The sequence below is a fragment of the Xyrauchen texanus genome, chromosome 39 (genome assembly GCF_025860055.1).
Source record: "Xyrauchen texanus isolate HMW12.3.18 chromosome 39, RBS_HiC_50CHRs, whole genome shotgun sequence".
NCBI lineage: Eukaryota > Metazoa > Chordata > Actinopteri > Cypriniformes > Catostomidae > Xyrauchen > Xyrauchen texanus.
The window spans coordinates 24,822,508-24,839,762 of NC_068314.1; the positions used below are offsets into that span (position 1 = coordinate 24,822,508).

Sequence of the window (17,255 nt, forward strand, 5' to 3'; positions counted from 1 at the left end):
GTGGCATTTTATGTTGTAACATTGATATCACCAGTTATTAAATATATGAAGTGGCCTAGGTATTCAAGGTAATACTTTACGGAGAAATCATGATTCATCAAGTTTGCTCCTAAAGGAATATTCGGGGTTCAATACAAGCTAAGTTCAGTCGACAGCATTTGTGGCATAAGATTATTAAAAAATATTATTCAACATGTCCATCCTTTTCTTAAAAAAACAAAACAAAAAGAAAAAGTCTGTTACAGTGAGGCACTTGCACTGAAAGTGAATGGGGCCAATGTAAATGTTAAAATACTCAGTTTCAAATAAAAAAGTTTCAAATTTTTTATTTGGAATTTGAGAGAAATGTTGACCCGAATTGCCTTACTGAGATATGAATATTTATCTGCTAGCTAGCCCTCAAGAGTTCTAATCCATAACAAGCTAGAGTTGGATCAATATAAGGCCTATTTCAGTGGATTTTCATTGTTTGGTCTAGACTTTAATCAATACCCAGGCTTAAGCTAGTTGCCCTATCTGTTTCACTGTTGTGAGGTGAAAACATTCACAGAGTCAAAGAGAGAGACAGATTAGTCCACCGGTGTGAATGTTTTTCAGACCTGTCATGAAGCTCGGGGCACAAGAACAATACTTAGTATTTGACTGGAGCAAAAGTGGGCTGATCCAGCCCTATGGGCTCTCAGTCAACAACTACCTTTTACTAGCATGTGCTTTCTTTCCAAACACAAACTTGAACAATGGAAGGAATGGAATAGATAACTGAGAGATAGTGAATTGTGTGATTCCATTATCTTTTTAGCAATAAACAATGATAACAGGGTTGCAAGTACCACGATTGCTGACTTAGCTTAAATTACACCATCATTTAGGAGGGGTTATCTAGAGTAGGACCAATTGTTAGTTTGCTGTAAACACTTATAATTCCCATAATTGAATGAAAAAATGTATCACAATTTTGAGTCACAATTTTATGTAAAGTTCCTTTTTTTTCTTCTGTTTAATGGAGAGACATGGTAATTGAAAAATCTACTTATTGTAACAATCAAAACCAAAATTACTTACAAAAAGTAGATGAAATTACAAAAAGTAGATGAGATCTGAACAGAACATCAGATCGTCAAAATTGTGACATTTTAATAGTTTGATAAAATTGAGAAGGACATGACCAGAGAGGTGGAATAGACCAAAAATTACATAAATTCCATGCTATGTTAATTTAATGTTAGATATTGTATATCTAATAGTTCTCACTCCAAAAAAAGTAAAAAGGCACCATATTGTACCTATTAGTACGGAAGTTGCCAAAGACATTTTAACCAATGCACTTCTTAAAATAATCACAGACCAGGGGGTATAAAAGAGCAAAATGTGAATTTATTAAACACTCTCCATTTTTGACACTTCAACAGTTTTAGCAATGTAGGTATACAGCTGTAAGTAAAGTTCATTTCAATAAATTAATCTGGTTTGAAAGATGGTGACCCACACATCTGTAAAGATAACCTATTTTAAGATAGTGGGGTTCTTCACAGAGCTGGGTTACACAATTAGCTAACCAGCTAACCACAATCAGTTAAAGCTTCTGCTTTGGCCGACATCAATTCTGATGACCGTTTCCAGATTTAGATGTCAATTTAGTATAGTAGCCTGGAACCAAGATTTTAGTAGCCATGATTTGGGGTTATGCTGGGATTCACAGTAATCCACCTTTACAAAACATTCTCCTAGTTTAGTAGTAGATTTTCACTATTTGGCCTTGGAAAAACAAACCTTGGCTGTAGACATTAAACTGTTATTTGTTTCAGGCTAACTAAAAAGGACTATATGTAGCATAGAATTAGCTACTGAAGTCTGCACCAAATACAATGAAAGGTTATCTGGTGAGGTGTTTACTGAAGAAGAGATTCTGCTTATTCCCTTTGAAGACATCATGAAGACATTCTGTGCAGTTGAAGGAAGGCCCCTGAAATCCAGTACACTTGACTGGAAGTGCCCTCCCATCAAACAAGTTTTCTAGAGAGTTGCTTTTTCCCTTTTGTGGTTTGACAAAATTCAGCTTTGCTGTTAGCTTAAAGTCATTGTTAGAACAAATCTCTCTATATCATTTTGAAATGGATACACGTCGATTTGTTATTTCCCTAAATGTGCTACAAAAGACGGTCAACAAATACATTTTAAAAGTTAAAACATACCACAGGTACCGTAGTTGAGTGAAGCAGCTTTTTATTATGTTTAACTTTGTTGAAGGAAAAGTCTTGAATTTGCTGAGAATTGTAGGGTGTACATACTGGAAAATATTTAGGCCAGTTCAAATGAGTCTTCTAGGATTTATGTCAAAGTGCTAATATTTTGCCTCCAATATTTTCCTGTCTGTTTGTACCGTAACAAACCTGAACAATTCAAAGCAAAGCTCTTTCTTCACTTATGAGAAACAATTCATTCTGATTTAAAGGAATATTCCAGGTTTTGTACGTTAGTGTGACGAATACGAAAAAAGAAGAAACAAATGCATTGACAAGTCACTTGCAATGAAAGACAGTAGGAAAGCATACAACAGTTGCCCTACAGACTTACACTAACAATGCATTTTGTACATGACAGCATGCCACGGATATTTAACCTGGAATATTCCTTTAAGGTTGTGAGTTATGATTATTGAATTAATCTAAACTTCAAGTGCGTGACCAACATTTCATTTCTGAAAAGGGAAAATGTACGATCTTGTAATAAGGCACTGCTTATTTGAATTGTGAAAAGCAGGAGAGATCTGCTAAAAAAAAAAAGATAAAGCGAAAAAGTAAAATAAAATATAACCACTCTGATCTGACCATGCAACGAATAGAGTTAAACACTCTTTTGTAAAAGTTATCAAATACATACGTTCATATATATTTATATATGAAAACTCTTATTTACAGCTCAAAGCCCAACGCTATAGCACTCTGTCATACATTTGCATGCGTTAAATGCAAGTCACATTTCTGAAGTGTGAATCAGGCCTCCCTCAGGAGGATTTATATCTATATACAGCTTTAACGCTCAGATGGGACACTATCATCCCACACAAGCTTCGCCCTTCAAACTCCGGACGCCCCTATTCTGCATTCAGAGAGATGGGGCCAGCTTTGGCTGTGCCCCTCAGTGTGAGGTAGCAGTTCTCAGTGCAAAAAGGATAGTTAAAAAAAGAGGGTTGGTTTGGTGTTATTCACTGGGCCGCCTTAAGGATGTATTCTCGCTCAGGGTGGGATTGAGCGTATACATGTGCCCGTTGGGTAGTAGAGTCTGTGTAAGCTCGGACCCAATGTCACAGTCCCCACCAGGCGGGAGCTTTACAGGCCAATGGTAGTCCTCTTCAAGTGAGGGAGGGGTGCCTGTTCTGTTCACCAACAATCCTGAGAGAGGAAGTGAGAGAGATTAGTGAGGTCATTCACATCCTGAAACTAAGAATGGGTCAAAATACTCAACTAGTTCTCCAAAAACCATCTAATGATTAATGAGGTTAACTAATTTATCTAGAAAAGTTGCATCTTTAAATTAATCCCATCTAAAGCCCCAACGCTATATCCATTCTATTAAAATGGACAAATTTGATAATTGTGCCACGCCTCCCACTTTTTTTTTTTGAGTGTCCCACAACAAGCGTTACATATTTAAGACTGCGTGTCATGTTAAAAATAATCTAGTTTTAAAAACGTGTCTCAAGACCACTGCATTTTGTTGCAGTCCACTGCATCTAACATCTATCTGTTACTGAATTCAAGAATGCATCTTATGTAAATGCCCCCTGAAGATTGGGGTCAGGTGAATACAAAACCAGCCTAGTTATAATTCTTAAGACCAATAAGTGAACTAGTCGATTTTGAAAACCAAGTTTTGCACATCCCATCCTGAAAAGTTTGTCGCAGTTTGTCCCATCATGAAAAGTATGTTGCAGACCCAACATAACAGATAAATGTGCATGTTTTGCGACAAGTAATGGCAAAAATAGATGAGTTTTCTTGATTTATGAGACAAGGGCGACTCTGCTAGAACTATGGTGAAGCCAAAAAATATGAAAAGTGTCAGTGAAGGATTAATTCATCTTTCCTTCCTTGTTCTCACCTTTTTGGTCATTGTACTTGTGTGATGAGAGTGATATCATCACCCTGTCATGGTTGGTGGGAAAGATGGGAGATTGGCTGTCTATCCTAATCCCGTTGGGTGTGCCATTGCAGTGTGATTCACCAATGGTTTGGCTGGTGAAGGTTGACGGTTGATGTGTCTGCTGATACTCCAGACCTAAAGGGGGTGCTATACCCTGAGGGAGGTAGTTGCAGTGTGTAGAGTAGCAGCTGGAATTTTCCAAGCAGTCCGTGCACACAACTGGACCATCGAAACCTAAGTCAAAGTAAGGCAAATGTTAACCCATGATGTCTTACGCAAAGATCATTTGAAATAACTGTAATAATTACGTTGAATTGCATTTGTAGAACTTTTTGGCAGATAATCTTTTCAAAATACAATGTTAAATTACTTAATTGAACACTCATTTAATGTTTTTAGCTATAAGCAGGCTTACACAGAATCTGCTGCCACAGAAAGCTCTACAGATTTCTGCACAATTGAACACCCATCTTTTTTTAAATGCTGAATTAGTTTTTTTTGTTTTTGCAATAAGAGTGTAGTACTCAGATTCCATTTGGGCCTGGCTAAAAGCAAATCTAGTGTGGATACTGCACCATTGTTTTCTATGCGTCCATTGGGTTGAGATCCACCATCGGACTCCACTCGTATACACACATCCTGTCTCTCAGATAAAGTGCCCTGAGAGGACAAGTAACTTGGGACATCAGGAGGGACAATTGTCTCATCTGTAAAAGGCAAGACCAAAGGTTACATATAGAAGTCTTGCATTGTAAAAGAATTAAAAAATACTTTTATAAAGAATTGAAAAATACAAAAACACTGGGAGAATGTACACACCTGTGTTTACGCTGCACTCCTCACTCTTCTTCCTCGTCTGGTAAATAATACAAACCCACACCAGTGATGTCACCACAATACTGGTCACCACGGCAATAACAATGATTCCTACAGTAACAGTGCTTGGGCTTGAGAAGGGCGTGCACTCTTCAAAGCGTTGATAAACATTCAGTTGGCAGTGAGCGCGTTCCGTGCCAAGCGTGTTGGACATGAGACAGGTGTAGCGTCCTGCGTCCTCTATAGTGGTGCTACCGATCACCAAGAGCTGGTTCCCAGGGGTGAAGTGGTGACGGTCACTGGGTCGAAGAGGCTCCTCCCCCTTTAGCCAGGTGATGCGAGGAGGCGGGCTGCCTAAAGCCTTGCACTGAAGTGCAACAGTCTCGCCCACCACCACACTCCGATCCTCCATTTCCTGTGCCAAGTGAGGGGTCTCTGCAAGGAGATCACAGGGAATATATTGTAGCCTATTAGTTAAAGATCTGAGTTTGTTACCACAAGAATGTACGTTCATATCCTACAGCATGCCATCTTTGAGCTATTGCATTGTTCCCTTGAACAATACACGAATTGTCCCTGTAACTTAATGCAGGGAATATTGTCCCTGAGTAGTGACAGTAAAGATCTAAGCTTGTTACCACAATGTTACAGATTCACATCCTACAATCTTTGAGCTATTCCATTGCACCACTGAACAAGACACAAACCAAGAATCAGAAGCATTGACCCTGCAACTTAAGACAGGGAGGATTGTAACTTAGTGGTTAAAAATGTATGCTTGTTACCACAAGGTTACAGGTTCACATCCTACAAAGGGCAATCTTTGAGCTATTCCATTGGCCTTTGAACAAGATACAAACCAAGCTTTAGAAGTATTGTCCCTATAACTTAATGTTGTAACCAAGTGGTTAATGATCTGAGCTTGTTACAACAAGGTTGCAGGTTCATATACTACAATGGGCAATCTTTGAACGATCCCAGTGAGCATTTTTGAGAGATTTAGTGGTCATTATGCAAAAGATATTTTACCACAAAATGCAGCGATTAAAAAAACAATTTCAAAGAGGCGTGTAATAAATTATTCTGTTCCATTTGAAAGAAAATACAGCATACACATCTACACAAATCTGTTACAAATAATAAAAAGATTACTCAGACAACCTAAGCCAGTTTGGCTCAAGCCTACTATACCACACAATGTCCACATTAATAATAAAGATTACACATAGACTAAGGGCTCTGTTGCCTTGCAATTACTTGGTTGAGAGCAAAGCTCAGAAATACTCAAAAGTACCACTGTGTGAGCCCACTGCCCTCCCCTAGCCCTTGTGACCTCCTTTCTGACTTTTAACCTTTAACCCAGAACATGAATCCAAGCTGCTTCAGATGAAGGAAAGGAAAAAAACATTGTTAAAAATTCCAGTTTTATAAAAAGATTTATTAACTTAATATCAGGGGGAAAGGAAGCCTAATTAAATTATGTTGCTTCCATACCTTATATGGATGTAAATGGGTAGTTTACACGAAAAACTTTTGGAAAGCTGGTATGTCCTGCTATACTCCAAAACTATAAATAAATTAATAAATAAATATACTTAATGTATGTGATTTTCATGATCTCCTGTTAACTGAAGGCTACATGGAATGTTTGTACTTTAAAAATTTTCATTTGTCACACCGTAGGACTATTCGCACCTAGCACCAAGTATACACTTTCCCTTATACATTCTAATCATTAATCGTGGTGTTGATTTAAAAATAAATAAATTTTATATATATATATGTAATGCATCACTTCCCACATATCACTGAAAACATAAATGAAAAACGTTTTTAAAAAAAACATGAAAATCTGGTTTGGTGCATCTTGGGAGACACTACCTTACCTAGCACTGTTAGAGAGACGTTAGCCGAGATCATGCCTGCCGTGTTTTTTGCCGTGCAGCTGTACACGCCCATGTCCTCTGGCTTCACGTCCATGATGAAGAAGACATCATCATCAGGCATCACACGCATGCGCCGCTCTCGTGCAGCGGGAAAATCTGTACCGCCATCTTTCTGCCATGCCACCTGGGGGGTCGGATGTCCTTCTGCAGCACACTCCAACCGCGCCTTCGTGCCGGTGCGGATTGTGATGTCGCGTGGGGTCTTCACGAATGAAGGCAGCACTGTGAGCATAGACAGAGAGCAAGAAAGGGAAATTAGTCATAGCAAGGTTGTTTTCCATAATGTTGCTACATCAGCACCAAACAAGTCCAGCATTCATAGCTGTGACTAACTCAATTGGCAATGGGAAATAGCTTGATTTGGAGAGGCATGAAACCAAAAATGCCAGAGGACAATCAATTTGCATCTGTTGCTCCAACTGACAAGGCGTATAATCCAAGTGTACTGTTAATATAGAGATGGAGCTTAAAATGTTTTATTCCAGTGGCAGAATTGAGGAATGCAAAGCAGAAGTAAGCAAAGCAGAAGCAAGCAAAACATTTAAAAAAAAGTTTCAAAGCTGGTCGATAAAACTGGTGGGACCAGTTGACCTTAACTGGTAGAGCATAACAATACAACACCAATGTCAAATTTACAGCTTTATCTGATAAAAGCGTGTCCGCTATATCTGTAAATGTAATGTAAATGGAAGATTCAAATCACTTTTCACTGCGTCTCATTCACACACCAATGACGGTAGAGCTGCCATGCAAGGCACTAGCTGGGAGCAACTTGGGGTTTAGTGTCTTGCCCAAAGACACTTCGGCATGTGGAGTCGTGTGGGCTGGGAATCGAACCACCAACCCTGCGATTAGTGGCCGACCCGCTCTACCAACTGAGCCACAGCAGAATTTTCATTTTTGGATGAACCATCCCTTTAAGATGTAAAAGTAAAACGTACCGTTTACAGTGATGCGGGCCTTATTAGAGTAGGAGGAGCCAAAGTGATTACTGATGATGCACTGGTAGCGGCCCTCATGGTTGAAGGTGATGTGTCGGAGGTGGAGGATGGTGGTGTACTCCATCACCCCTCCATCACTGGCCCGAACATGGGCAAAATTCTCCACCTCAGCTTGGCGCAGGGTCTCCTGGTCCTTACGCCAGGTGAAGGTCATGGGCGAGCTACTGCTGCTGGCAGCCGTGCAGGTGAGACGCACATCTTTTCCTAATACTGCCGCTGTGGTCACAGGGTTGACGGTGATCTGTGGTTTTGGAAGGTCATCTGAGTAGAAACACACACATACATACATTTTAAGTAAGAAACAATGTAGTCAAATGGGTGTTTAGGACCATGACGTAAAGGAGCGAAGAAAGAATGATGTGACAGTTTTGCGGTCATTTACAAAAATAGAATTCTGCAATTGACCTATCCGAATCAATTATTTTTATTATTATTTTATCTCATGTGTGTAATAAAAAAAACTTTAGGTGACAGTAAAATAAAGCCCCATAAAAATGGTAGTGGCTTTGATTGAACATACTCCCCACAAAAAATGACAGTACATTAGGACTGGACGATATGCAAAAAACTATTTTAGCGATAATCGCCTTAAAAAATATATGATTATATCATCAACACCCCTGCCGAGGGTCTGTGAATATTTTTTGCTTTATTGATTTTGCTTTAAAAATGTAATTTGTTTATTGCAACACGAAAAACAAACATTTCTAAATTAAAATTGCACTTTAAACTAAAAAATGCATCAAGTGATCAAAAAATATTTTGCCATCACGCAAGCATCCGTCAACGACAACAGGCAGAAAATTACTAATAGCCTACAGATCAAGAACGAAAGACAATTTTTAAATGTAAAAATAGTAATAATCATAATAATAAAGCCTAATAAATTCCCTTAATAATGCTCCCAAATGTGTGTTCTTATCGAATTTGAGTTTGTATTGCGTTTTGCTAATACAGTTAATGCTGCCTAAAGAAAAGAAAATAGAACAAAATGTTATGCTCAAGGTTAACGTGTCTTGCGTTATTTTATGATTTAATCACTTTAGTCTTTGTTTCTTTAATAGAAAGATATACTGTATATTACTGAACCTGCAGAGTTGCTTTCACAATGCATGTTAACCGCGAACTGGTCCGTGAAAATAAAGCAAACTAAACTCACAGTACCTCCAGAGATGATCAGAGATCATTTACAGCATTCTCATAGATTACATTATTCTTGCAAACAGTTTTCAGATGACTGAAACAGAAAAACAAGTGAAAACTCTTCACAAGCACTTGTTCCACGAGACAGGCTCGCGTGCAGGCTTCCATGCTGCATGCCTCTGAACAAACACAGAATCAGACACAAGCATCGATGGCTTTTCTTTTTCAGTTCTTAAAAATACAATAAAGTGTGTTTCTTCAAGCACGTGTCTTTGTGACAAACAGCATTTCTTGTCATGTGTCACTCTGAGACATCTTATAGGACGGCTGCCTGTTGCGGGTAGATGAGCAAAAACACCCCCACATGAAATAAAATTGGACGAGGAGCTTGCGAACTGGATTCAGCCTTGTCGTATTTGGCGGGTGGCAGGTGCTAGTTTCACAGCCTGGGCACTGTTTACTATATTTGCTGACTTCCCAGATCCATGGTTTTGCCATTTCCCAATATTGCCTATCATCATCTGTCAATTTAGATATCGTCGATATCTGATAACATCGTCCTATAGCCCAGCCCTACAGTACATTAAACAAATTGTGCACGTTTGCATGTAGAAACTAGCAGTTCTTAAGTGTCTTGTTCTCTGGACACTAATATAAAATACCTGAACTAATAAATGTAGCAAAGAAAGTTGTAAATCTAAATAAAATCAGTTTGATTATCTTTAATAATTTTAAAGAAGATTTTGCCATTGACAATATGCCATAGGATATGAAAGTAGCACATAACAATTCTTACCACAAACAAAGCTCTGAGATGGAGCCTGGTAGATGCTGGTGCCTTTTAATGTCTCTGGGTGTGCACATGTTGCCTGAATGCCTGGCTTCAGCCCTCGTGTCACAAGCCACTCCGGAAACCAGTGAAGCTGACAGTCGCACAGAAAACTATCACTCTGAATATGACTGGAACAGTTGAGAGTGAGAGAATATATCAGTAAAAAACAAATTTGAGTTATAGAAGGTAAATCTAAAGTGTAGATTGATGTTATTTAGAAACAGTAATGTGATGAGTAGTGGAAAAGAACACTTTTAATATGACTCACAGGTAGCGCAGGGACTTCATCTTGCTGAATGCCTCGGGTTGGATGGAGCGGATGGCATTTTCCCCCAAGTTCCTGTTGAGAGATTAAACAGGACCCTCAGGCATGATTGAAAGAGGACATGGGAATGTTCATCCACAGCTGTTGCAGTTGCATGTAAAAACTGGGCCTTGCGTTGCCTATTTTTATACGGAATAACTCCAAACAAGGTGGAAACACCCAAATGTCTCAGACATTGAGTAACAGAGTCTGCAGAAGTGCTTAAAAAATCCAATTTCATCTATGAAACTGACCATATGCTTCATAACTGTGTTCCTGTGCAAGTTAGAGCTGGCTCTAATGAGACAAAGGCAGCTGGCCTTGCAAACTACCCCATCCTCTCCTTTTACAAAGACATTATTAAATTGCTAGCAGCCCTCTTTAAGCATTTACTTTTGGCAGCCGCTGTAGAGGCCAAATGGTATTGTGGGATACTCACAGGTGTTCGAGAGCCTCCAGGCCCGAGAAGGCTTTCTTGGCCACCGACTTGATCTTGTTTCCATACAGAGTTCTGCCATTGCCAGTCGTGCAGGGCGTGAAAAAAGAGAGGGAGAGAGTGTGAGGAAAAAGATAATAGGGATGGGAAGAGAGAAAGAGTGTACACAATTAGTTCAGTTAAATCTGATAAGAGTGAGGGATTGTGGGACTGGAAATCCAAACTGTGTAGAGATTAGGAGGAGGGCGAGGAATCAGGGCCCAGCGCATCTCTTCAAAGCTTACTTTTATCTTTATTAGAATTTAATAGCGATGATGGTGGAGCCCCAAGCCTGAGGTCACATGAAAAGGAGCTTCAGTGGTGTAGGGCAATGCGGCTTGTAAAGTAATAAAAGTGGCCTTGTCAAGGCTGTGGTTCAAAATCAGTATGAACTTCTTGCCCCCTTGTAGGGGATAATCCACATACACCATGGGATAGCAAAGGGGAAAAGGTAACAGGATCCTATGGGGATGAAACCCACTACCAGATGACATGATTTCCACCCTTAAGCATGTTGGACCAAAACAAGCTCCTGATCAGTGCACTTCCTGTCTATGGGAAGGCTCAAGACCCTTTAATCGCCACTGTGGAAGCCAGAGCTTCCTTTAAACCTGACTTAAACACACAAGGCAATGTTGTTGTTTCAATCGGGATGAACATCCTAGCTTTGGATCTGCACATATTGCCAAACACTCTTGCCATGCTTGCTATTATAAACAAGACCTTCACTTTATAAAAAAGAAAAGAAAGAAAATGGAATACTGCTTTATTTTTACAGTTTTGTAACAATAGTTAAATTAGTTTGGTAGTATGGTTCCTTTTGTATTACTTTGATTTCTGAATGTATCCTTGAAAATGTTATACTGCTGTTATATAACTACTCTTACTCTACTATAAACACTGTATACCTAATTTCTTTTATTGTTTTTATTGTTCATATATTTTTGTTCCTAATTGTTTGCTTGTTGGTTCCCACCAAAGTTGGATGCACATGTGCTCCCTCCAAGAAGAGGCTACCTTTTTTTCTTTCTCTCAAAACACACAGTGAAATGCATTATGGGAGACCAACTCTCCAATTTGACTTTTTATAGACACTAACACAAAGTCTGAACTGCTACTTCTTGCCTCCCTCCTTCAGTTTCTCAAACTTTGCGTCACGCATTTTGAATAATGTGCACTGCTCCGCACAGTCAGTTTCTGTGCGAGAATGTTGAGTATGAACCTCCTGAAAAATATATATATATATGCCAATTTTAGCCACAGAAATTGGGGAAAACATTAGTAAAGTTTCGCCCATTGTACAAAGATGCCTGGGTTTGTTCCTGGCAGGCCCTAACCCAGCCCCCACCCTAACAGGAGACTGTAATGCCAAGTAGATTGCCAGGTACAACTATGTACACCTTTCTGTAAGGTTTCAGGAAAAATTGTATACTGTATTAATTTATTTAATTAAGTTATTTATTTAATTTTTTTTACCCGTAAAAAGAAAATATTAATCACAGAAATTAACGCGTTACATTTCCCAGCCCTAATATTTATATGTTCAACTTAAAAAAAAGGAGTGTGTTCAATAACAAACTATTCGTTTTTGCTGTGTTATCCAAATTTGTGCAGAGAATCATTACATTTAATTGGTATTGGAATCAAATAATGAACTTTTTGGTATCATGATAACCCTGCTACTGAGTTTATTCAGTATGTGCTAGCAGGAACCCATGTGTGAATCACCCTAGTAAGCCTCTAATGCACAAAGCCTAGCCACTATTATATCTGTCGGCCTTCTGATAGTCTGTGGGAGTGCGACAGCATCTGTCATCTCCTGCAAGACTAAGACATTACCTCCACTCATCTCCTCTGGCCCCCCATCAATTCTGGACCCTCCAAGGAGGCTCAGGTCCTGAGCTTCCATGCCAATCTCATAATTCAAAATGCCCGGTCTCTGGCAAATCATGCTATCAAAACTGCAGTTTCCAATAGAAACCCTTAAAATAAACTAGATCCATAGACATGCATACACGTAACTTGGGCTTAAAGGGATAGTTCACCCAAAAAAGAAAATTCTGTCATCATTCATGTTGCATTTACATTTTGGATGAGCTATCCCTTTAAAATGCATTCAAATCATTATTTAAAAAAAAGAGACACAGATTTTATTGGTAATGTACTAAGTCTACAGTGTCCCTCGCTTCTGTTAAAAACTACTGGAATGAACGAGTCCATGTCCTGTGGTAACAAAACAGCGGAAAACACTTTGAAGTAGTGTGCATCAGGCTCTCATTCTCTCTCACATATTCCCAGGATGGGTGAATAGGCTTTCTGGCAGGGTGGCTGGCAGGATTTGGCCAGGATTGTGCATCAACAGGCGGCTTCCGCAGATTTACAAACCTCTGCTCCTGAACAAAAGGCACCGAGCGGGGTGTTTGATGTGTGTGAACGCCCTCCTCCCATTTTATGCTTTCACTGATTCGATCACTAAAGCCAAAGACCAGAGCTTATCCCCTGTCAGCCAATGAGGTTGGCCCCAGTGCTCCAATTCAATTCACCTTTGCCTCCACTAAAGGCGTGCTTTGTCCTAAACTAAAATTTTTACGTTACATGGATAACTGGATCCTGATAGAAGAACAATGGATCTTAAGCCTGGTGCACACTGTACTATTTTTACGATCCTTTAAGATTGTTGCTTGACAGACTGTACAATATTATCCCAGTGACACTGTGCAACATTACGACTGTAATGCAGAATTTCTGACACTGACAGAACTTCGAGAGAACTACAACATTCATCACATTGGCCGCCGGTGCTAAGTGTACCAAGTGATCAAAGATTGCAGATTTTGCCATGCAACCAGATACATTTTTCACTAACCCCAAAATTTGTCTCAGACGGCAAAATTGTGGCCAAAATCATACAGTGTGATACTGGCTTTAGTAATTTGACGCAAATGAAAATGAAGCTGACATACGGTCGTGTTCAGTGTTTTGCACTATGCACCTTGGCGTTGATCATGAAAGTCCAGGTTGATCAGGCAAGTCAGTTTACTTTGAGGCCATCTTGGTAAGAACATTGGACAACTATTTTCTATGTAGAAAACAGGCATACAACTAGAATGGGGGAGGACCGAAATCTCCAAAACTGATTGTCATGATTGATTGTTGTTGTTGCATTTCAAAATGTGTCAGATTGCAATTCATAACTTAACGCAAGTATGTGTTGCATTTTCATTGTTGTTGATAGGGCCACTATAGCGGACATTAGTGTGACTTGTCCGCTTCTACAGCGAGTTTTCTCTTTCAAGTCAACTACTATCCAGGCAGAGCAACAGAACAAAAATATTGCTGAGCAAACAAGTTTAAGTCAATACATTTAAAGCAACTTACCTGAATAGTAGTACATCTGCTTTTAGAGTTAACTTTTGAAGTTAACCTATCACCCTCTTGAGTACAGTGGTTTGTTACCACCATAGAAACGCAACAAGGCATGTTAAGCACATTTGGACCGGACCATGCAGTGTGTTGGCCAAACGCACAGATCCATATTCAAGTACTTGCGTAAAGTATGTTTCTTGTCTTGTACTGCCTCTAAACATTCAGCCTCACTTTCATTCATGTCAAGGTCCTGGCAGGCTTAACTTGATCATAGCACTTCAGTAGAGATCAAAGACTCAGACCAATCCCACATCAATACAAGGATAAGAAGGCCCAAAATCGAGGTGAAGAGGTGGAGATGGTGGTGAAGACAGAAGAGAGAGGGCTGATACTCACAGCTTGTTGAGGTTTTCAAGCCCAGTAAAGGCCCCATTGGTGTCTTCTATAGTGCCAGAGATGTCATTATGGTCCAGCTCCCTGCAGAGAGAAAAAGAAAAGAGATTAAGACAGAAAGACAGAAAGAATGCAGAATTGCTTGTCCAAGAACCATTTGCAGACATTGGGTAGTGGTAGAAGCTGCCCTTGGCACCTGGTTATTTACATGACACTTTTTCTCTCTCTCTCTCTCTCTCTCTCTCTCTCTGTGCCAGCCATGCACATTCTTTCCATTGTGAATTGTGACTTGAAGGAACACAGCAACGCACATGCTAATGCGTGAATAATGCATGACAGCTGAATGCGACTTACACAAACAAAAGTCCTTCACACAGATGCACACGTACTCATTCTGACAGCCGTTTGAATCAATCACCGATCCAAACATGTTGGCAGGTAAGGGTGTATGGGCACATCCCACAATGCAGCTGCAGACGAAGCATGGACAAGCCCGAACATTGCCCGTGGCTTGCCTAAATGTTTGAAACTCTTTAACTTTCTGACACAAGTCTCTAAAGAAGATGGATCAAACCATCTTTCTCTCACATTTGTATCTTCAAGCTTTCTGAACATATTTCAACAATACCTTGACTATCTAAATAATCAAACGTTTTGGTTATTTTCGATATGTACCATCTTAATTCCATTGTATCTTTAAGAAACTTGGAGTACCATTTAAATGACTTTGAATATGAATATTATCATAAGGTAATTTAATACCATGATATATACATGTATATATATATATATATATATATATATATATATATATATTCCCATCTGATAACATCACTGTATCAGGGTGCCAGCACAGAACGTTTTTAATGGGTCACTTTGTTTTCGACAACATAAAAAATTTAATTCTCTGTGGAAAAATAAAAAGTGTCTTTTTAAGGTGAGAGGGAGGAGGGAGTTCACTAGTTGCCTTTTGGCCCACAACCGCCCCTTGGCTCTTTCTGTTACTTTCCATCTATGCCTGGCCCTAGCTGCCAATTTCCTATTCTTTCTGGCTGGCTGCTTATGAAAGGGCCATGGCTTGTTAATGACAGTAGGCCCGGAGGCCCCAAAGCCTGACCCCCACCACCGTGGTGCAAAGATGGTCCGTTTCTGGCCTTTCACACCCGACCAGGGTTCCTCTTACCCAGCCAGAAGTGCGCACCAATTAAAACCTCCCCTGCTTCTTTTCAACAGGAGCCCCAGCAAGGCACTAAGGCCATGATTAGATTAGAACTGGCTCAGAAGGGAGAGAGAGAGTGAGACAGAGAGAAAGAAAGGAAATCAAGCAAGTAAGACATAAATGAAGGCTGGAACAAAAGGTATGGTGGAAAGAAAGGGGGCACGAAACAGGGGCCCTCACAATTCACAGGACACCCCCCCCAACAGACACACACACTCTGCCCACTGCTAGTAACAGAACTGAGGGCCGTGTTGTGCCTTGGCTTGTCACCCTCCTGTGTAAAAGCCTTCATCTAAGAAAGTAAAGGCAGAGTTCGTCTCTTTTTTTTTTGAGAAACTGAAGGAGGCAAGAAGTAGCAGTTCAGACTTTGTGTTAGTGTCTATAAAAAGTCAAATTGGAGAGTTGGTCTCCCAGAATGCATTTCACTGTGTGTTTTGAAAGAAAGATAAAAGGTAGCCTATTCTAGGCGGTCTTGAGCAGGGAGCACATGTGCATCCAACTTTGGTGGGAACCAACAAGCAAACAATGAGGCAAAAAGAAAAAAGAAAGAAAAGCATGGCTACTTCACCAATGCCACTAAATCAATTACAGGCTTCTTCCACATAACATTTTTAATTGATTGTTAAGCACCAGTTGTGCTTTATGAATTCCAACTCCAATCTGTATTCCTGCTTTATTCAAGACTTGATCATGAATTCTTTTTGAACTTTTGTGAAGCTGTCATCAAAATAATAAAAACTGAAAGGGCTTCAGTTGGTTTTCCCGCCAAAATAAACGCTCCATTTAAATAGAAAAAATATTATAGAAATATATCACTACTGTATAGTTATCAGGCATGTGATCAGCCAAGGACAAAACAGAAGGAATTTGGCCACACAAAGTACGAACCATTGTAATTACTCAATTCTTATTGGCAATTTTAGTTTTATCAGTTAGCAGTTTATATTGTAAAAAAGTTAAATTGTTTAAGGCCATTTTGCGATTTCAGTCTATATATAGTCTATAATGAGGCTTTAATGGATATCACATAGACAAGCAAGAATTTTTACAGCGTTTTGTAACTTATACTGTCATGTCCGTTGCAGTTTCCCACCAAAGTGAAAAAGACTGTTAATAAAAATAACACTACATGAATTCATCAATGTTTGGTGTCTATTTTTCACGGACACTCTGGATTCATTAAGATAAAGATGACTTACCTGAATTACATCCCAAATGAAGCAGTCATTCTGCGCATTCTCAAGCACGACACAGAACGTTGAAAGCGCAAAAGGATCTAGTTGGCAGGTTGGATGACGATGATGCACGCAATCTCCCCTTCCCCTCAAGGCCCCTGCCCCCCCCCCCCAAAATCTGATTTACGCAATTTACACGGGTCATCCCACCGAGGTCAGAAAATACGATATACGATAAATATTGATATTGTTTTAATCGCCCAACCCTAATTCAGAAAAATAAAACAGAAAACACAGAATTTGTGGAAAAAATTAAAAACATTTAAATTGGGGGTAAAAAACATAAAACTCACTTTTATAGGACTCTACATGTTAAAATGCAGAGATGCTTCGGTTTATGACCTGCCCCGCACATTTAGAGAAGAACTGACTAAGGATTGAA

General features: G+C 39.5%; 1 protein-coding gene across 1 annotated transcript in view; it reads right to left on the bottom strand.

Moving 5' to 3' along the window:
• Positions 1 to 1,388: 1,388 nt before the first annotated feature.
• LOC127632664 (leucine-rich repeats and immunoglobulin-like domains protein 1) overlaps positions 1,389 to 17,255 on the bottom strand; it is a 57,430-nt gene continuing 41,563 nt past the window's right edge. Inside the window, exons 9-18 of the mRNA XM_052111382.1 lie at positions 14,423 to 14,503; positions 10,625 to 10,696; positions 10,150 to 10,221; positions 9,846 to 10,009; positions 7,847 to 8,167; positions 6,846 to 7,127; positions 4,963 to 5,394; positions 4,719 to 4,850; positions 4,102 to 4,377; positions 1,389 to 3,392 (exon numbers count right to left, since the gene is read on the bottom strand). Of these exons, the coding sequence (XP_051967342.1) occupies positions 3,202 to 3,392; positions 4,102 to 4,377; positions 4,719 to 4,850; positions 4,963 to 5,394; positions 6,846 to 7,127; positions 7,847 to 8,167; positions 9,846 to 10,009; positions 10,150 to 10,221; positions 10,625 to 10,696; positions 14,423 to 14,503 (2,023 nt within the window). The 3' untranslated portion in view covers positions 1,389 to 3,201. The remainder of the gene's footprint in view (positions 3,393 to 4,101; positions 4,378 to 4,718; positions 4,851 to 4,962; positions 5,395 to 6,845; positions 7,128 to 7,846; positions 8,168 to 9,845; positions 10,010 to 10,149; positions 10,222 to 10,624; positions 10,697 to 14,422; positions 14,504 to 17,255) is intronic.